Here is a 22,406-nt window from a genome sequence, read left to right on the forward strand (position 1 = left end):
TAATAAACAGTTATTGTTTTTTAGTAGGATATCGGGCAGAAAAGAAGTGGAAAGGAATTCCAGATAGAGAAAATCATAGGAGCAAAGGTTCAGACAAAAGAATTCCCAGGGGCTTTAGGAGACTGTAAGTGTGATAGCCGACTGAGGCAGAATCATAGACAACACATTTAGCAATGTAGGTTAGAGCCAAATGGTGGGAGGGCCTTCTAGACCTCACCCTACAGAAACCAGGGAGCGACTGAAACCCTCCGAGTGGGAGATTAACGCCATTGCTGCTCCATAAGCAATCAGTGACTGAGTGTATACACTGAGAAATGAAAGGCTGGATGAATCCCGGTGGTATCTACCCTACACACTAATTCCTATAAACTACTTGTCTCACTGGAACTCCAGTGTGGATGCTCCCTGAAGTGGCAAAAAAAGCAAGTATTCCTTGGCAACTGCTTTTTCGATCTTTCAATGGCAGTAATTTGATAATAAATCAAGGTGAAGATACTCTGGCAGGTGGCAGAGAAGGGGGATGCAGTGATAACAGGCAGGAACCCGACTCTATTCCAGGAATGGAGAGCTCCCTTACCTGCAAATGCCATGATTTTTACCACCTGGAGAGGTTCCATCTTATGGCTCAGGATCAGCTGTTGTTCGTGCGTAAGTCGGATGGTTGTTTTCTTGCTATAATCAATACAGAAGAGAAATGAGAAAAACAAAAAGGAATTGAAAAGACCAGGTAAGGGATTATCAAAAACCAAACAGGCAGACTGGATGAATAAAATTTAACTCCCCCCCAAGAAAGGCCTCCCCTTAGGGTGATAAAAATGTTCTAAAACTAGATTATGACGTTGGTTGCACATTCAGTAAATTTACTAAAAATCACTGAAATGTACAATTAAAATGAGCGAATTTTATGTAATGTAACCTCTACCTCAATAAAGTTGTTAAAACGAAAGACTTCTCCTTAAGTATGAGAACGAGTCAAAACGGACAACAGAAAACATACACGCAAACATTGATCCATATACATACCCTGGCCAAACTGATGGTTCCTCTTTAACTTCTGTGGCCTGAGTAGAGGAATTCTCCTGAAGATACAGGCAATAGAAAACGTTGTAGTGAATCCTAAGAGGGAAAAGGCAGACGTAGAGATTTTCAAATTAAGTCACAATCTGTATCTTACTTTTCCTCAGATGTATTCAGACCTCTTTCCATTTCTATAAAGAAAACGCCTACCATCACTTTACGAAAAACAGGAAAAGATTTAAATACCCCTAGCTGACCCACGCCCTCTTGGAGAGCAGTTCTGGGAAAGACGCCTGGCTCCAGTGTGCAAGGGCAGAAGGAGGGAGCAGGACATGCTCTTTGGGGAATGAGGCACTAGCCGTGACCTTAAGAGACAAATAATCACAAAAGCAGTAAGGACCAGTTGAAAACAAACTTTGTAAACTCTGCTCCTAGCGGTGAGATTGTTCAACATCAACTTAACGTCGTCGTCTTATCTTTCTGAGCCTCTGTTGCTCTGCTCCCTGCTTCTTGTGAGGTGGTACTCCTCTAGAAGCTTGAAGAACATCCTACCTTTTAAGGTCCCAAAGGAAGGGTGCTACGTGCATAGCAAGATACGATTACCAAGGACTAGAAAACAAAACAGCCTCCACGGCACCAAGAAGGGCTGAAGGTGACTCAGAGCGCTTAACAGAGGCACTGGACACAGTCGAACACATCCCGCCATAAGCCATTCCAAACCTCTCCGTGTACACACTGAACCCACACTCATCTCCCACGTCACCAATCGCCCACAGTTTAGTGCACTGCTCCCATCCCCAGAGTGAGAAGAGGTAATCTCCCAGCATCAATCTTTTTGATGCAACAAACACCTTTCATAGTACATTTCAATCTCTGGTCATATTATCTCCCAGATTAAGCAGGAAGAAATATATAAACATAACAAAACTCAATATATCGTTATTCCTCCCCATTCCTCATCTATGTCCATGTAAACATGCAGATAATGTGTATGTGCACTTAAGGATGTTATTCATCATTTGTCTGTTTGTCTTGTCCAAATTATGTCATAAAGTTCCTTGCCCCATGCCTCAATGCCATGAAGCGGGAAACAACATAAACTATATATGCTGAATTCAAACATAACTCAGAAACAGAGCAAACGCTCTCACAGTTTTAGAGAATGAATGTTCCATCCTTCAACCTCACCCAGGATGACTGGGCCGCAGCTCACCTGGTGCCACCAGCCACGTTTCTCCTAGAGCTCACTAACTCCAGAAAAGGAAATCCTCTCTGGAACTTCTGCTTCTCCAGCATCCGCTGCATTATCGTGCTGCCTGTCTCCAGGTCAGGGATCGGGCACCTTCCAAAGCTGCCCTTCACACCTGGGAGTTCACTCTAACTTCTTACGGGGCCTACAACATCTTCCCTCATCTGGCTGCTGTTGACCTCTTGAAATCGCGTGCTAGTCTCCCTCTTATTCACCACATTCTTGCCACACCAGACTTCTTCTGTGCCTTGTATATAGTAAATTCATTCCTGTCTTTGGTCCCTTAAATTACCTATTCCTTCTGCTAAAATGCTCTCCTCCCGAATCTTAAAACGGCCAGCCTGTCCTTGACACTTAGGTTTCAGGTCAAGTGTTACTTCCTCAGAGCAGCTTTCTCTTGCCCGATCTAGAATAGTGTTCCCCACCTGCCTCGCCCATCCCCCCGTTCTTTTTCTTTGCACCACTTATCATTCACTCACATGTTCTTGTTTAACACACTTACTCAGGCAGTATCTGCCTCCCCTCACTAGAACACACAGTCCACAACAGCAAGAATCTTGTCTCGCTCTTTCACACGGGCATTCCTAGTGCCTGGAAAAGTATCTGATGTGGAGTAGGGCTTCAAAAATTTGCTGAATGTATGGATCTCTCTCAAAAGTCACCAGCGGATATCTGCTGATGAGCGAAACCATTAAGGTCCCTCTGAATTGGCAACCCACAGCCATGGCCTTTCTCACACTAAGGTGACAGAGCAAATAAGACTTAACCACAATCTGCACATCCTCGCCCCAAAACGAGAGAAATGGAGGAACCAAATCCTAATGTTTTCCTAGGAAAATGTATGCACATATGAATAGAGACTTCTTTTTGTGAGGGGACTTCAAAACTGCCTCAGGGATGTTTACAGTTGGAGAGCACTTCATATTTAAATGGCAGGGCACTCTTTCCTGCATCGCTACACTTAAGCCTCACACTACCTTCACTTTACAGATAAAGAAGCAGTGGGAGTGTTATGCGCTCCCCCCACCCCCATGTGAAAGCTGGTGAGCGGCAGCGGCAGAGATGGGACGGTAGGCAGGGCTGCCACTGTCGCGAGTCTAGAGCTTTCACTCTCTCCATGTCTCTGCTCTTCCTCCCACCACTTTACCGATTGCTGATGTTAATTCCTTTCTCCCTCATGGCGTAGAGAAGCACGGCGATGCAGTATAAGGTCTCAGTGATGTCTGGCATGGTCACGGTGGAGCTGGGTCTCCTGAGGCAGAAGAGCAGCTGCTGGATGTCATTCACACTGCTGGAGAGGAGGACAATGGCTGCGACCAGAGCCCACACGTTGACCCCCTGTGGAGGGGGGTGGACCAGGGAGGGGAGAAAAGACCCAAAACATAATTAATAAAGATCACCTCAGACAACCAGTGAAGAAAGCCATGTCTGGGGTCCTGGTGTCATCTACAGATTGTCTGAACTGGGTGCAAACTTCCCACCTGACATCTGGGAAATAACGGGAACCATTTTTTTTGCCTTGGAGTCCTTTCTGAGGACTTTTGGATTTGGGCTCTTAGTTTTCCTTAATTAAATAACGTTTATAAAGTCTCTAACATAGGACCTTGCATGGAGATGATACTCTCACCTCTCCACCCCACCCCTCTCCAGGTCAACGTGAGCTCTCAGGGCCACAGATACTCAACAGAGTCAAAACAAGCTCCCTCTCAGATAGGTGCCTACCTGGGAGGCACAACAGGGGGGAGACACAAAAGAAGACAGCAGTCTTCAGAGGGGGAAATCAAGACTGACAATTCCTGGCATTAAGATGTTAATTTACTATTTATGTCATTATTATTTAATAATCATTAAATATTAAGTTAAATAAATAGTAAATTATTGAAAAATTATTATTACGGACACAGTATGCTCCATTTAGTAATGTCTAAGAAAATGTTCACTAACATACAAACAGTCAATAATGGACATATATCATTATCATTCTTAACTTTACGACAAGTCTTCCTGTTAAAAAATGCATTCCAAGAAAGGAAAAGTTCCAGGCACCTCTCACTACAGCCATCCTGTGAAAGAAAACTCACTCCACCATCATCGACAATCGCTTCACTACAGACAGAAAGAGAAATGCACATGGCTGGATTCCAACCCTCCACTGGCTGCAGAGTATAGGCTGAGGTTGCGGGCAGCTTCCAAGACAAAATGTGAGAAACCGTGATCTAAACGAGGAGCCACAAGACTGAGTCAGGAAACTGAGGACTACTTCTGGCTTCTCATCAACTCATTACGTGTCTGCAGCAAGACCCTTAATTTCTCTCGTCCTTTCAGTTAACCCAAGTTGTCAACAATGGAATGCGCTGCCTTATAAAGAAATCATTATTAACTAAAGTGTTCAGGGGCCGCCTGGTGGCGCAGCGGTTAAGTGCCCAGAGTCTGCTTTGGCGGCCCGGGGTTTGCCGGCTGGGATCCCAGGTGCGGACATGGCACCGCTCCGCAAGCCATGCTGTGGTAGGCGTCCCACATATAAAGTGGAGGAAGATGGGCACAGATGTTAGCTCAGGGCCAGTCTTCCTCAGCAAAACGAGGAGGATTGGCAGCAGATGTTAGCTCAGGGCTAATCTTCCTCAAAAAAAAAAAAGTGTTCAGAGATTAGACAACCATCCTCTGTCAAGAATTCCTCAACAGAATGGGAAATTGGACTAAATGCTTTTTTAAAATTCCTTCCAAATTTAAGAATCTGTAACAATGTGGTCTTTTATTTCTCTAGTGGGACCAACGACAAGATTAACGCCTCAAAGATTTTGAAAATAAATCTAAGATAACCTTCAGCCAAACATAATCACCAATACGCTATCTCCCCATGAGAAAAGGGGTTGCCCGGCCCAACAATTCCACAGCCTGTTCACGTACCGCGGCAGCAACATAGAGATCAGGGAGGTGTTGACGCACGCACGCTTCCGCCTCAGGAAGGAGGAGATGATCCCTCAGACTCCACAACGCCCTTCCAGGATCCACGCTTGGGGAGCATTTAGTGGTGGCTGTGTAGCTGTAAAACATCCACGGCAGAGTCCACGGGAAAAATGAGCATAAGAGATAATATACGTCAAAGGTCTTCAGAAACTGTGTTCCTCCCAGGAGAAAAGCAACTCACCGGATGAGGTTCAGCACACACAGCTCGGACTCCTTCTCTATGCCGTAGTTCAACAGGATGCCGTCCACCTTGCTGACGGCTTGCTCTTCATTCATCAAGTATCGATGATACAGCTTTTTCCAAGGAATGAACTATATAGTTTAAAAAACCCAAAACAACATGCAGACAATGGCAATCAGAGAACAGATTAGGCCGCAAACATATAGGTAACCTTCTACCAACTGAAAAGCAATTATAGCTCGCAATTCAAAAGCTGGGAAAATAGGGTAGAAACATTACACAGATTTTGGCTGGAAACTAGAACCGTGTCTTGGTTTGGTTTCAGCGCTAACTTGCTATAGAATTTGGGAAAGATAGTGATTCAATTTCCATATCTGAAATATCAGGACACTAATGGCTCCGAGTTTCAATGAAGATTAAACAGTATGAGAGCTGTGGCTATACTAATATCAGACAAAATAGACTTAAAGTCAAAGACTATTGTAAGAGACAAAGAAGGAGATCAGACAACAATGAAAGGGCTAATTCACCAAGAAGATCTAATAATTGTAAATGTAACGTACCAAACATCAGAGCTCCTAAATCTAGGAAGCAAACACTGACAACTGAGGGGAGAAATAGCAACATAATAGTAATAGGAGACTTCAATCCGCCACTTTCCAGAGTGGAGAGAACCGCCAGACAGAAGATCAATAAGGAGACAGAGCACTTGAACAGCACTAGACCAACTGACCTAAAGACATATACAGAGAACACTCCACCCAACAGCAGAACACACAGTCTCCTCAAGTGCACATGGAACACTCCCCAGGACAGATCACATGCTAAACCACAAAACAAGTCTTACCAAATGTGAAAAGACTGAAAATCTAGAAAGTATCTTTTTCAATCACTATGGAATGAAACTAGAACTCAGTAGGAGAAAGAAAACTGGAAAACCTACAAACATGTGAAATTAAATAACACATTGTTAAAAGCACTAACGGTTCAAAAAAGAAATCATAAAGAAATTAAAGAATATCTCGAGACAAATTAAAACAAAACCACAGCATCCCTAAACATACGGGATGCAGTGAAAGCAGTGCTGAGAGAGAAGTTAATAGCTGTAAACACTCACATCAAAAAAGAAGGAAGATCACAGATCAACAACTTAACCTGACAGCTAAAGAAACTAGGAGAACAAACTAAACCCAAAGCTAGCAGAAGGAAATAATGAAGACTAGAGCAGAGATAAACGAAAGAGAGAACAGAAAAATAGAAAAAAAACAAAGAAACTAAGAATTGTTTTTTAGAAACTCAACAAAATTGACAACTCTTGGGTTGATTAAGAAAAAAAGAGAAGATTCAATAATTGAAATCAAAGATGAAAGAGGGAACATTACAACTAATGTCACAAAAGTAAAAAGGATTACAAGAGAACACTATGAACAATTGTACATCAACAAATTGGATAACCTACAAGAATGGATAAATTCCTAGAAACACACAACCTCCCAAGACTGAATCATGAAGAAATAGAAAATCCGAACAGACCAATAACCAGCAGGGAGATTGAATCAGTGATCAAAAACCTCCCAACAAAGGAAAGCCCAGGACCAGATGTCTTCACTAGAGAATTCTGCTGAATATTTATAGAAGAATTAACATCAATCCTTCTCAAACTCTGAAGAAACTGAGGAGGAGGGAGCACTTCTAAACTTATTCTATGAGGCCAGCATAACCTTACACCAAGGCCAGACAAAGACATGATAAGAAATGAAAAGAAAATGAGAGCTATAATAGGTTACTGAAAATAAATACATCGTGTCATTGATGGTGATGATACATTATTCTAACATTTCAAGAGATAAGTATAAGCTGGAATATGTTCCCAAAAACTTTCTCAAGCAGAATGGAGAAAACCCTCACTTAACCCCATCCATGACTATTCAGTTCACATCAGAGAGGTCTCAACTTTTTGGGTAGAAATACAGAAAACAGTTCACATTTAAAAGCAGAAAGACATTTCTCAGAAAGTAGAAGACAAGACCCTAAGCAAAGAATGGAGCACAAGTGACATGAAATTTCCTCCAAAACCTTTTGTGCTTAGAAGAAAAACGTACTAAGTCTTGATATATCCATCTTACACTCCATCCCTGAATTTTTAAACTTTAATATAGCTGAAGGGAGAGTTCACCCCGTCTCTCTGATTTATTCCCAATGGCTAGCCTAAGTGATGTATAAAGTAACCAAAACATTCCCCCAGCCTTCAGGTTTACCTGAGAACCTGAACTTGGGGTGGGAAAAAGTATAATTTAACAGGAAAGGAAGAGCATGGTGCTGGAGCAAGGACATGATTAACTGTAGCACTGAGAAATCCTTTCTGAGAGCATGGGCTGCCCCCCGTATCCAGCTCTAAAGGTTCTCCAGGGTGACTCAACACGACACTCATTTATGAATCACCTACTATATGTAAAATATCATGAGGCACAATGGAGAATGCAAAAACAAACAGGATCAGCCTTCTACCGACGAGCTAATAATTTAAAGACGGGAGGAAGGCTCTCTAAACTGTAGTGTTCCTAACAGACAATTTATACCTGCAAGGGGATGAAATGGGAAGGAGCAGAGTGAAGCCTTGAAGAAGAGGTAAGACGTCAACAGAGACATGAGGGGCCCTTTACATGGGGCTGGGGGGTGGGGATTAGACCAACATATGGAAAGGAATACGCGATCTATGGTTGGGATGCAGCAAACCATTTGCTGTGGATAGAATACAGGCACGTGCTGAGGAGAAGCGAGCGATGAGGCTGGAGTAATAAGCTGGGACAAGCACGGAAGGCCTTAAATGCCTCCAGTGAATCTGGATGTTATTCTGGTGGCAAATGGAAGCTACATGCAGACAATGGCAATCAGAGAGCAGATTAGGCCACAAACATATAGGTAACCTTCTAACAACTAAAAAGCAATTATAGCTCACAATTCTGAAGAAACATGATCATCAGAAGTATGCATTAAGTGAAGCTAATCTGTGTATTTTAAGAGGAAACATCATGGAGCTCCAAGCGTTTCACATACCAGTGGATCACTGATGATCTCCCTCCAAAGATGGCACACCAAGCTCAGATTCCAATAGAGATCTTCCACGGGGAGGAAAGCAAAGATGTGCCTCAGGACCTCACTGGGCAGGCTACAAATGTGGCTCTGGGGTTCCTGGCAGGGCAAGGTCCCAAGAAGCCCATAGTAAGAGTCGGGAATGGGATCAGGACCAATGTCCTCCACTTCTTGGCTGGATTCTCCAGATTCTGCAGAGAGCCATGATAGAGAGTCCTCTGCTTCTTGCCTGGCTTCTGTGGGCTTTGTGCATGACAGAGACAAACGATGCCGTGGGGTTTTCTTAGAAACCCCATCCCAATGACTAGTCCCTGTAGCCTGATTCCTCTCGTCCTCAAAGGACCGAGACCGCTTCCTGGCAGGCAGAGCAGACCCTGATGAGCCCAGCCTTGCTTCTCCATCCCCTTCCTGAGGCAGAGCACAATTGCTCTCTGCAGCAAAGATCATTTCACCCTCTGAGTCCTTAGAGCTGTCCCGGCCCACAGAATTGCTTTTGGCCATGTCATTGGTGCACCGCTGCCGGCCAGCAAGGAAGAATTCAGTGATGCGTCTTTGACATCCTTGACCTGTAAAGAGAACCCAAACACAATGAACTAGAAATGAGTAAATGACTGGTTGAGCCATATGAGATCAATTAATTTTCAATTATCTATATTAATAGAGGAAAGAGACAGGATCTATTTAGTGGTCAGTTGATTATATAAATAGATTAATCCAAAAAATACTTATTTGGCTCTGTCATATAGTCAGACACACATTTGAAAAGAGAAAGAGATCAGTCTTCAGATGGTGTGAGGACCACATCATACCTTGCAATATACACAAACTGAACACCCGAATGGACAGACAAAACGTAAACGCTCACGTTCACAGATCCACTCAGAAAATGTAACCTCTTCTGGCTTGCTCTTACAATGAAAAATCTGAGTTTGCTTCAGCAGAAAGAAAAATGCTTTAGGTTATCAGGAGTCAGTAAAACCCACTCTTCTCATCTGACAAAGTTAAAATTCTTTTAATTTACTTATATCTCCTCCTGTGAAGCTGACACATTAATTTATTTTAAAATGAAAAGGAGGTGGTCAGCGTTCTCTTCATATTATTATAGAGGTACGTAATCTAGTCTATACATTTATTCAATAGGCATTTACTAAGCACCTATGATTCTGAGACAAATACAAAGTGAAGAATGGTATAGTCACGTGTTGCTTAACGATGGGGACACTTTCTGAGAAACGTGTCATTAGGTGATCTCGTTGTTGTGTGAACATGACAGGATGTACTTACACGAACCTGGATGGTATACCCTACTACACATGTAGGCTCTATGGTACTAATCTTATGGGACCACCATGGTATAAGTGGTCCATCTTGACTGAAACATCTTCATGTGGTGCATAACAGTGCGTGCTTCCTGCCCTCACACATTTTTCAGGCATTTAGGGGAGTCCAAAGGGTGATTTCTCACATCACCGCTGCATTTTTAAACGCCTACAACTTACTGAAAAATGCCAATGGAGGATTAAAACACCTTATCAATATATAACAAAATACATGGTTCCTTCCTGAAATGGCTGTAGCCAGAATTCTCACTTTGGAAGATAAGAAAGTGGAATGAATCCAGGTTTGGCTTTTAAGAGAAGTTACAGAATTTCATGCTTTTTCTATCATAGGAAAAAATTATAACTGCTTCTGGGGCAATTTGATAGAAACCCAGAGTTTTGAAGTCAATAGGCCTGGGTTAAATTCTGCAATTTTCTAATTGTGGAATTTGATCACACCAGCATTTATGAAGCACACACGACCTGCTCTGGGCCAGGACTCCACGCTGAAACACACACACACTGGCAAAGTCTTCGTTGGCAAAGACAACACAGAAGAGAAGCTGACTTACACACATGACACAAACAAGATACCAAACAATGTATACCCACTAAGTTGAAAACTGCCTCATTCAATTGGTTACAGTACTTCCAGAAAGCGATAAACACATATTATAATACTTTAAAACAACTAGGTAAGATTTGAGTTGGATTCTGTCAGAATTATATATTCAGAAATTAGATATATCACAGGGAAATAAGGCAATCTGGATTATACCAACAGATACTAACAAAAGTAGGAATTCGTTTGGCACAGAGACGGGTAGTAAGAACACCAAACTGCCAGAAGGAGAAGTGGTGTGTAACAAATAAATACCAAGTGGTGGCAAGTTTGAGCTCGAGTCCGTAATAGCACCAGGGAACCACTTCACTGTGGGCTCCTGAGCATAGAGGCGATGTGATAGAAAATGTACTCAAGGATATTAACTTGATGACTAGGTTCCAGTTGACTGGAAGAAATAAAATCCGAAGGCAAGGAGAAGGGTTATCGCAGCAGCCCAGGTACGAAGTGACCAAGGCAGAGTCCATCACAGAAGCACTGGGCAGGGGACATTTTGGAGAAAAATAATGATACAGTGGACCTAGTGACGGATGGGACAAGGAGGACCACTGAACAGACAAGAAATCACAATGGTCTGGACTGGAACAGTGGTGATATTGGTACGTGTCTTCCACCACGTTACAATTAAGCAAGCTAATGGAATTCACGCAGCCACATTCTCCTGGGGCTTTTATCAACCACTGTAAATAAGGATGGCCTTTTCACGGTCAACTCACAAATAAATGAAAAGAAGCATCACACTATTGCAACAGGACTACAAAATCATAGCAGCAATGTTTACAAATCCTGGGAGATATTCAGAGGCCACATACACTACAGATTCTGAAATGCAAGGTACTTTTTGGGAAGACATACCCCTAGTCCCTCTTTTTGTTCTGGGTCTAGGATAGAGACCGTGGTTTGGATCTCTGTTTGTCCATCTTTGACCGAAGGGCTGGGCCACAGCCAAGTGACTCCGAGCCAAATGTTGGCAGTCGATGGCTAGAAGATGCTTCCGCTTAAACCGTCTCACTGTTTTGTAGCAAGAGGCAGAAGAAACGGGACACTCGTTAGTTATCATAAATTCTACAAGCCAGCCAGCAAATTCTACTTAATTTTCAGGAATATAGTGCCCGTGGGCCATCCCAGCCAGCCCTTCCCCTTTTCCCTATATTCCCATCAACTTTTAGCCATTTCATAGTTTCTTACCATTTCTTCCTTAGAATTTAAGACAGAATCTTAAAAATAAGATCCCAAAATGACTTTTCTACTTCTTATACTTTCTAGACATCCTGATCATGAAATGCTCATTCAAAAAGAAGTTGCCATTAATGGATAAACTGAGATCTGGCATCTTTTCCTTGACGGTACGCAGGCCATTTATGCTCCCATAATTACCATAAATATTTAAGAGTTGTGATAGCTTTTCAAAAATACACTCATTCATGCCCTGTCTGTCCCAGCTTCTCCAGGTCTCAGAAGCAGAACGCAGTGACTAATACAAAGCCGCTGCAAATTCCTTGAGAGGACCACACCGCACGCCTCTCTTAGCCCCCAGAGCATCTCAATACTGGGCACTGATGTAAGAAGATGGGAGCAAGGCCCTCAAGGAAAAGAGAATCGAATTCACTTTTAAGCATCTTCAGAGGAGGAAATTACATCTTCTCCCTTAGCAATGCATTATAGCAGCAATTGTACCCAGAATTCTGCCTCAAGAGTATTGAAAGATTTCATATTATATTAGTCATTTTCTATTAGGTAATTCCTTTTCATGTTTAACCTAGACTCTTCAAGTTTCTCTATCTGTTACTGTATGCAAGATCAAGCTACCTCCTTATGGCATTAAATAGAATAGTTATACTACTGTAAAACAGAAGGGTTACACTTAAAAAATAAAAAAAGGGAGAGAGACAGAACAAGAACAGATATAACAGAATTAAAGTTACCCTTTACAGGAAATGGTCAAGACAGAATAAAATCAGTTCCTGCCAGTACCACATTCCACAGGTCCGAAAAATACTCGAGTAAAGTATAGTATCAAATGCTGGAACCTCACTCAACATTTCCTTTAAGCCTGAAAATGTCTAAAACCAAGGCACTAATGAGTATAACTGGTACAGTTTTGTTTTGAAGAAATCATTACTTTTTATTTATTTTTGCTGAGGAAAATTTGCCCTGAGCTGACATCTGTGCCAGTCTTCCTCTATTTTGTATGTGGGTCGCTGCCACAGCATGGCTGCTGACAAGTGGTGTAGGTCCGTGCCTGGGAACCAAACCCTGGCTGCCGAAGTGGAGTGCACCGAACTTAACCACTAGGCCATGGGGCTGGCCCCTAACTGATACAGTTTATATTTTAACCATTAACTCCCCTCACCCCTTAGCTTCTTCAGAAGTTACCTTTCCAAATTTCAGTTTATTCTTTCAAGGTTTAACAGAGTTAAAAAAAAAAAAAACTTCATGGAGATTTCAAGACTTTAAAAGAACTACTTCTATACATAAAAATAGCTCTACAAGCCCCTCTAAAAGGATGCTAGAGACCCTACAACCACCCGAATTTAGGTTTAAATGCAGTGACATAACTATTAAGCCATGTAGTATTTACAAATAAGCTTAGCTGGATAAAAGCAGTATTGTATAGGGAGGGGACAGTGGACTCGAAGGGAAAAAACCAGGTGTGAGCCCTCAGCCGGCCACACAGGAGCTGTGGGACCCCAGGTCACTCAGCTTCTCTAAGACTCAGAGATGTTATAATGATTAAATGAGAAAATACAAAAATATTTGTTAAACTATAAAACTCTACACATACCCATCTGCTTATTCTATTTAACAAAGCTTAGATATGACTGATTTGTATAAAATATTGAAATAACTTGCAAATTATAAAGATGCAAATTATAGTGGCAAGATGTGAGGTGCATCAGCAGTCCAATTACAGCCAATTCTGTATTACTGGAAATACCTTAAGAAATAACAAGTAATATGTCTTAATTATTTATTACAAACAGAAAATATCCCCTCCACTGTAATGATTTCATAAATTTGAATTTTTGTTGTTGTTGAACATATTCCCCTACAATGAAAACCAATAGTCTTGTCTTTTCTTCTTCTTCTTCTTTTTTTTTTTGCCAAGGAAGACTGGCCCTGAGCAAACATCTGTACCCATCTTCCTCTACTTTATATGTGGGACACCTGTCACAGCATGGCTTGACAAGTGGTGTGTAGGTCTGCACCCAGGATCCAAACCGGCAAACCCCAGGCCGCCAAAGTGGAACGTGTGAACTTAACCGCTGCGCCACCAGGCTGGCCCCAAAACCAATAGTCTTATTCACACCTACAGAGGCAAAAAATGAATGTGCAGTTTTTCTATATTAAAAAAATAAATATGAAATTTTTCTATATTGAAAAAAACAAGCTTGAAGTCTGATTATTCTCTTTTTAAAAATAAGACATGAAGTTTTACCTGTTCTGCTCAAAACCCCTCATATTACAAAGTCAACGACCTACTTACTATTTTGTCTGAACAGGAATCTCTGGTCAGACTGGCAAAAGAGATAAAGTAAATCTACAACGGGCCTTCCAGAACATTGACGAACTCTGGTCCCTAATCCAGGTGCTTCAAACACAGTTGGCTCAACCACAGGAGCTGCCACAGAATTCCAACCAATAAACACGCTGACCCTACAGATGCCAGACATGTGACCGATCTCTGCTTTTCTCTCTCTTCTAATATCCCCAGTTGTTTCAGAGCTGGCAAACACATTGTCTAGAACTGGAACTGGAGGTAGCTGAGAAAAGTTAAGACAGAAGGTGACGGTCTATCGCCAACCTGACCTGGAGAGGCAGTTTTCATAGATAAAATCAGAAAGGAATAAGATCAACAATATTACACCGCTCAGACTCATATGATCCAGGAGCCCAGTGCCAGCACAGGCCTGTAGCTTACTGCCATTATCAGGTAATGTTAAGAATTCTGAAAGTCAGTAGAGACATATAACCAATTAGAACGCTGGGGTCAACCAAGAGATTAGATGCCCACCCCAATCTGCAATATACCCCTAAAGTCAGGTTTTGGAAAGTTACACAAGATGTAGGCTGGCAGCAGATTTGTATAAAGGAGGTACTCATACATATACAAGGCACCTTAGAACTTTTTCTGTAAAAAGTACCTAAGAATGGCTTTATCCCAGCCTTCCCCAGCCAACTAACTATAATAGCGATGTCATAATAAAACTGGAGAGGCCCTGATGACCATCAACCAGGTAGGAGGGTCTTAACCACACGCCTAAGAGTCAAAGAGTGCTCCAAGAAGGTAAGGAACTACTCTGCCTGTTCCACTGCTGTGCCCTCTGCACCGGGCACGGTGCCAGGCACACAGATACCGAAAGAACAAAGGAGGATGAGAAGAGAGCAAGGTAAGAGAGGTAAGGTTGGGAGGAACAGGAACCTAAGCCCTAATTCATAAGATTTTGGTGCAAAACTGCTTTCATGTGGAACCTGGCAAGGGCAGACCACAGAGGGGGACCTCCCGGAAGGTACCACAACAGACAGACAAGAGAACATCAAAAATACCCAAAAGGAACTGTTTTGGAACAATAGGTAATACGGACAGGGTAGACTTTTATTTACGTATTTATTCTGTAAAATACGTCTGGATCTTAAAGCCTTGTTGAGAAGATTAAACGTTTGCAGAAATCTAACAAAGGCACGGGAGCAAAAGAAAGAGGTCATGGGAGTGAGTGGAACAGTGTTCTGCTTCCAGAGAGTTCTGGTGTTTTCCGGCGTATTCTGTCATGAAGCCACCATGGAAGGAGTGAAGGTTAACAGCCCGGGGGAGGGGTGCCTGGACTGAGCCAACTGGCTCCTGGGTACTAATACGCCTACCCATATGGTCCATCGGAATTGGTGCCACCTGAGTCATGACTGCTCACCTGGCAGGCAGAGCTAACACTCTTATTGTATTTACATGTCAAAAATTACTTTTCTGATTTCAGCTAGAGGTCAGAAAAACTAGAGTGTATTTTACCTGCCTCTCAGGTCTCTCAGAGATGAGGTTCTGTGATTCGCTGAACTGGGAGCCAGGAGCCGGCACCTCCCTCTGGAGTTAAACAAGCCCATTTAACTACAAGGATGTGTGGCGTATTCAGATTTGGAGTCACAAGACCTCCTCCAGTCGGTAGGTGAGTCCCTTATTAAAAATGGGGATTATAATAACCTGCCACACTGAATTCACAGAATGGCATGAGGTTCAAATGAGACAATAGACAAAAGTGACACCCCTGTGACACCCCTGTTGAGGCTGACAAAACCTATCAGCTGAAATGTGAGAATTACACGTCGACCACACCATTCTGAGTGTCTCCTAAAAGGTGCATAAGTTCTATTTTAATAGCATTACTGTTCTTGCAGAATTACAAAAAATTACTACAGTAAAATTCTAACCACCCTTCTATTATACATGCTTTTTAACCAGCAGTTCAAATATAACTTCATCAAAATAAAGATGCTCAAATGTTCCTTCTTCCTTCCCTGAGTCACCCAAACCTCAAAGTATCCCCCTCTCAAACAGCAAGTGCACTACACGCCTCTTTAAAGGGCCGTCATCGTCAGCAGCTGCTCCTGATTCTTTAAGGAGCAAAGTTAGAGAATGCTCCCTGAATTCTTTAAGGAGCAAAGTTAGAGAGTGCTCCCTGAGGAACGTGCAGTGAAGGGATGGGGAGAGATCAGAATCACTCGTGGGCCTTCCAGATTATATAAGGCCCCAAGGATGCCCAACTGAATCTCCCGTATACCAAGGTGAGTATCTGTACCCCTCTTGCAGACTACCAGTGACTAACAGAAATGCAACATATCCCTCAGGTGTGAGGACAGGAAAAAAACTGAGAATGTATCAAAGCCATTTTGTCAAATAATTTTGCCCATTCCTACGCTGATTTTCTGTGATGGCTTTACACACCATGACAACTCTCCAATCCCCCACTCCCGTGGGTCCCCCTTCCTAGAGCCCCCAACTCAGCAGACCACTGGCACCTCAGCTTCCCGGTCTTTGCTGTCTGACTTCAAAGTGGTGCTGACCAGGCCTTTGGCCCTTGTCAATCACAGGATCTCTCCACCTTGATGGCCTGCCACCCTAGCCCCACTTCCCGCCGCCCTCACTCCCCATCAGGCCCGCAGACAGACTAGACTCTTACCATCTCTCTTGAACTACAGTTCTTACTAAACTTCTACAAGACTACAGCCCCTAACAGGCACGGAACATGTCTCGTAATCTTATTCCTCCAAGCATTTAGCACAACACTTTGCAAATAACAGCTACTCAAATACCCACTGAATAAGAAGTACGTGACTATGATTCCTCGATTCTGCTTTAACTGCCTGGCTTTATTTTTCAATCTTCTTTATTGCAAAAAAATTTACAAAACAAGTCACAGAAAGTGAAACGGAGTGCTTTGGGTTTTGTGGCAAAGACTGTTAGTCCTCTTCTTCGACACACAGCTAGTCCACATTTCCGTCTTGCTTGCAGTCGGATGTCGCCTTGACTGAGCTCCAGCCAACGGAATGTGAACAAAAGGAATGCATGACTCCTCCAGGCCTGGCCTGGAAACACCACTCCTGCTTGTTCCTCGGTTCCCTGCTCCCTTCCAGTTAACGGGGAAGGGGCTCCCCAGGCCATCCTGAGAAGCCACATATTCAAAGAGGAAGAGCGTCCAGCAGCATGGGTCCTTGGATTACTGCTTTAAAGAGCGCTCTCCTCCCCCCTAACTTACACACACACACTCTCCAAAAACCTGGAACCACCTCACATGGTTACATGATGGAGACATGAACTTTGATGGTGAGGTCAGGACACGTTTGCCTCTATTTGTTACTGCAGCCAAGCTTCCTGACCGGTCCAGGATCATTGGAAATTGATACCCAATAATTTCCTTTCTTCTCCCACGTTTACTTATCAGAATTTATGCCGAAAAGTCCTCTAAAAACTTACAGGTTACAGACCTAAATGGACAAGATGAAGATAATAAGTGCCTACAAGTCCTGGAGGGAAAGATTATTATTAAATAACTGCTTTTTTAAAAATTACAAATCGAGGTAACTCTCTAGTACAAGGTACCCAAGTGGAGAGACTGCTCATAACGAGAACCGCAGAGGGCAATTCTGCTAATCTAGATAACTCACTGAGTCACCCCACCTCATCTTGGTAGTTCCCACAGCCTCTCACTCGTCTCCAAGGGGCTCTGTGAAGATCATCAAGGGGACACTTTCCCTCTTGTGTTTCCTGTGGACAGGGCAGAGAGGCATGGCAATGGAGGCCATTACCACAAGGTTTTAGAGAATTCACAGGTCAAACTGCAACCCATGAGACGGAAGAGCCCAATGTAAACACAGTTAACAGTGTCACTCCCCAACTGCAGTACTGGAGCAAGTGTGCATTCAAGCCGGGAGGCACTTTGCCATAATAAAACCACTCTGCATGTCTCTGAGATACTTGTAACGATTATTTGTATAATTATGTATTTAATATGTCATACACAAATTATTATTACTGTAGTATACTTTATTGTTATATTATTAACAATTGTTGGTGTGTGTACTAATATGTCTTCCACGCCCAGGCTGAAAGCTCTGGGGTCTGGTGGGAGGGAGGGGGGAGGAGAGAGGAACTCAGCCCCAGCATCCCACACGTACTGCAAAGTAACTATCGGTTAAATGAACAAATGCACAACCACAGCGCTGCCCTCTGAAGTTTAGGCTGTCTTCCTCGGCTTTGAAACCCTACACTATCTTACAGCTCCTAAGTGCTTCATAGCTTTTGAAGCTCTTTCCCATATTCTCATTTGATCCTCGCATAATCCTACAATTGTGCCACGATTAAACCAGATCTCAGAGAAGACTTGCTTGAAGTCACAACACAGCCTGTAGGTGATGGAACTCAGGTCTTCTGACTCCCCAGGTCCATGTTCTTTCTCCTGTAACACTGTCCCTTCCGTATCCAGAAAGATTTAAAGCAACTTCCAAAAACCTCAGGTTTAATTCCCATGTGACTGTTTTTTATCACTGTGAAATGTCATAACCAAAGATTTAACAAGTATTTAGAAAACATAACTATAAGGAAAATATCACTAAATACTGTAGACACAAAATGAAAAAACTTCAAAATATTTTGTCCCCGTTAGCTCTAAAGGAAACAAACAGAAAGAAAACACTCTAGTGCCAGCTCCTTTCTGAGCACACGCTCTTGATGCAAAGCCAAGGCCCTCCCAGCACCACATCCTGCTTCTCTAGGAACCCACAAGGTCTGGGCTCGCAGGCTCAATCTTTAGATCCTCTCACACCATGCACACATCTGCTCCTCCCTTGGAGACAGCATTCCCTTCTAGCAAACAAGGATGGACAGAGCTTTTCTCTACATATGTTTCTCACAAGGAAAAGAAGGAAGGGTGAAAGAAAAACAAGAAAGTGATCATTACTTACAGACTAGAATATATTTTTATATATTTGAAAGGCTCTATCTACCATCAATTCATTCCACAGTTTCTTGTAAGTATCTAGCATGTCCCAGATTCATTATAAACACCATGAGGGCTTCCTCTCTTGGTATCTCTGATGTGAAATGCTACTTTAGACAATGAGGACATAAAAACGAATGATTTAGTCTGCCCATACGGCAGCTACCAAAACAGACACCAACTACTATACCTAAGGCAATGTAAGTGCTACACAAATGCATGCATGAAGTGCTATGGTGGTAAACAAAAGTGAACATAGTTAGGAAGGTTGGAAAAGGCTTTCGGAAAAGTTCAGCCTCGGAAGATGAGTAGGATTCAATAAGGCAAGAGAAACACATGCAAAAATACGCAGAAATAGCACAGCACTGTTGTGGCCGAAAAGTTGGGTTTCATTACAACAAAAGGGTCACGGATAGGGGACAAGGCCGGAAGAGGAATTTGGAGGCACAGGCTATAAAAGTCCTTGAATACAATGCTAAGGACACTGGATTTTATGGTGTAGGCAATTCAGGAATTACCTAGCTTATAAGTGGGGTCACTGCACAATTAAATTCACACTTTAAAATAACTGGAGGTTGGGTACAGGCTGGGTAGACAAGGAGATTGTCAGGAAAAGAAGGCAGAAAGTCACTTTACCAACCGAGGCAAGAGTTGGTAAAGGCCTTAGAACAGCAGCAGAAGAAACAGAAAGGAAACTGAAGATCAAGACAGTCTTTTTCAACAAGACTGGAAGAAAAAGGTGAAAGAGAAGAACAACAAAGATAACTCACATTTCTAGCTAGAATTTAATGATAATGTCACTAACTACATTAAGGAGTAAAGGAGAAATAGTGTTTTTGTTTCAATCACTTTTTCCTGGAGTAGGGGTAGGATGAAAGTTTTCAGTTTTGAAAATAGTTGTTTTTCTTTTGCTTTAGAGCTATCTGTGGAATGCCAGGTTAAGCTCCAGGAAGAACTCTGAAATACGAGACTGGTTGTCAAAAGGCATGTGAGTGACAGCTGAAGACACAGACTTTGAGATGCTTTGGCAATAGATAATAAATTTCTAGGAGTAGGTGATTTCAGATCCAGAAGGGCAAAGACAGAACCCAAATTCAGTCTTCAAATAAAATCAGCCTAGGAAGGAGAGGGATATGAAAGCAAAGAAAAGAAGATGGCAACAATTCTGAAATTAGTGTTCTAAACCCCATACCAACAGTTTGGTGTTGACACTCACAGACCACACATGTCAGATCATCAGGACACTGACAATCATAACTAAACGCTACAGAACCACGAAACACAACGTAACAGAAAGAAAAGAAGACGGCCAAGTAGCAAGTCACAATGCCACTGACAACTGCATGCAAAACGAGACACTAAAGGGCAGACCACAAATTCCAAAAGCCTGCACAAAAGAAATGGGCAACCCAACTGGGAAATCACCAAGACCCCAGAATAGCTCCATCTCTTAGTTTACTGTAAGAAGCCCTCCCCTCTGCACCAAGCTTTGGCTCCAGAAACATCAAATGAGCCGTGTACAGTTTAACCTACATCATGACCTAGTCTTCTAAAGGGGGATACAGACCAAAAATAAGTTCCTAAAGAAGACAGCAGAAGCAGAATTGCATTTGTAAGTAACCAGCCGTCTGGATATAAAATATTCTGTCCTCTTGTGCATCCGTGTGTCCCAATTTTGTTTTTAAAGACAGGGAAAGTGGAGGCATAAGGCAAGAGAAGGTGAGGTCATTTGTAATTAGGATGGGCAGGGCAGCATGAGAGCAAAAAGTGTAAAGCTACCAAATGCCTCAACTTCCATTTGCAGCTGACACCAACAGCTGCAGTAAAGACAAAGACTGGAACGTTCTAAAACTTCATGCATTTCAAAGCATGTTTACATCTTCCTTTTTTTTTTTTGCAGAGGCAAGATTACTGTGAACAGTAACTTTGGCAAAGCTGATAGCTGCCCTTGGTTTTGTCTCCAATGACTAGCCACATTATTCAATAAACTAACCAAATTCAATCTGCTCATTGGTAAAATAGTCTGGGGCTCATACCAGGGGTCTTTTTTCATTTGATCTCCCTTAATTTATCGAGCAGAGTGCCAGGCACTAGCAGACTCGTTAGGTGCTACCATCATTCCTTGCAAGGGACTTTATTACCTATACTTCTGTGGAAAAATCACTAACTTCTTCAGGCCTCAATTTCCCCACCTGTAAGGACGCCTTACAGGGTTGTTTGCAGATAGATAACTAATGTCAAGTGCTTTGTAAACTATAGAGTGCAACCCAAAATATAAAGCACAATTGTTTCCTGACCTGGCAAATAGTAGCAACTCCCGTTTCATCGCTAAAGGAACTGAAAACACCAGGGGGTTTAAATGACTAGTACCTAATGAGATCGGGCAGAGACCTCAACACCTACCCTAATCTCTGCCATCACCCCCATACGGCATGGTCCGATCTCAGCCTACCCTCCACAAGCTCCAGGCCTTCCCCCATCACCTGAAATTTCTTAAAATTCAGGTGAGGGGGAGGGAGACGACATATGACACAGAGGCAAAAAGGACACAATAAAATGACTTGCCCAAGGTCAAAACACCAGAGGGAAAAGGAAATGCTGGCTCGCCAGCAGCCGAGGCCACGTCCCCCGTGACTGCTACAACCACCGACACACGACGAGCTCCCCCTTCCTGGGCCGCAGTGTGGGGGCGCCCTCCGCCCCGTGCGTGCACGCCCGCCGCGCCCCTGCAGCTCCCCCCAGCCGGCCGCCCAAGCCCCTCCACGCCTGCGCTCGGCCCGGACCCCGGTGCTCCCGCGGACCCGCTGACCACCCCTGGAAGCTGGACCCCCACTAAGGACCCCGAAAGGTTAAGTGTCCACACGGCAGGGCCCCGCCCACGCCCCCTGCCACGTCCGCGGCCTCACGCACTATGGCGCTCCGGACCGGGGCTCCAGCCGCCGCCGCCGCTGGGCCCGGGCCGCCCAGCCTCCCAGTCCCGGCGTTCCCAGGGCAGCGCGAGCCCGAGCAGGCCGCGGACTTCCTCCGCCAGCTGCGCCCCCGCCGCAGCCCGGGAAGAGCCCGCCGCCAGGGCTGACGGACTGCCCCTCCAGCCAATCGGGATGTGCGCACGAAGCGGGAGCGCTGACGAACTGTTCGAAAGGCCAATCGGAGCGCGCGTCCGGAGGGGGCGAGGCTACCGCTAGCGGGCCCCGCCCCGTCCGTGCTTCCGCTTGGGCCGAGGAGGCGAGTGGAAACTTTCCCAGAGTTCCTCCCAGCTCCCAGGGACCCGCGGAGGGGCCGCGGCGGGGCGGGGACTGGCTCGGCTCGGGGAGCGAGGGGCGGGCCCGCGGCCGCCTGGTGACGAGGACCCGCGGCGGCCTCCGCGGAGTCGCGGTCCAGCCAGCCCGGATCGGCGCCCCTCGCCGGTGCAGGGCCCCGCCGGCCTGCTCCTCCCGGGCGGCGCGCGCCTCTCCTGGCGGCGGCATCACCCCAC

General features: G+C 44.0%; 1 protein-coding gene across 2 annotated transcripts in view; it reads right to left on the minus strand.

The window, feature by feature from the left end:
* Window positions 1-22,041, minus strand: part of FBH1 (F-box DNA helicase 1) — a 46,960-nt gene extending 24,919 nt beyond the window's left edge. The window contains exons 1-8 of one of the 2 annotated variants that reach the window (XM_023632011.2): window positions 21,842-22,041; window positions 11,304-11,459; window positions 8,472-9,073; window positions 5,415-5,545; window positions 5,174-5,309; window positions 3,414-3,604; window positions 1,024-1,116; window positions 578-672 (exon numbers count right to left, since the gene is read on the minus strand). In XM_023632011.2, the coding sequence (XP_023487779.2) occupies window positions 578-672; window positions 1,024-1,116; window positions 3,414-3,604; window positions 5,174-5,309; window positions 5,415-5,545; window positions 8,472-9,073; window positions 11,304-11,459; window position 21,842 (1,405 nt within the window). In that variant the 5' untranslated portion in view covers window positions 21,843-22,041. The remainder of the gene's footprint in view (window positions 1-577; window positions 673-1,023; window positions 1,117-3,413; window positions 3,605-5,173; window positions 5,310-5,414; window positions 5,546-8,471; window positions 9,074-11,303; window positions 11,460-21,841) is intronic. The other variant, XM_023632012.2, reaches the window with a different exon arrangement.
* Between the last annotated feature and the right edge of the window lie 365 nt (window positions 22,042-22,406).

This window comes from Equus caballus, chromosome 29, assembly GCF_041296265.1.
Source record: "Equus caballus isolate H_3958 breed thoroughbred chromosome 29, TB-T2T, whole genome shotgun sequence".
In the NCBI taxonomy this organism is placed as follows: Eukaryota; Metazoa; Chordata; class Mammalia; order Perissodactyla; family Equidae; genus Equus; species Equus caballus.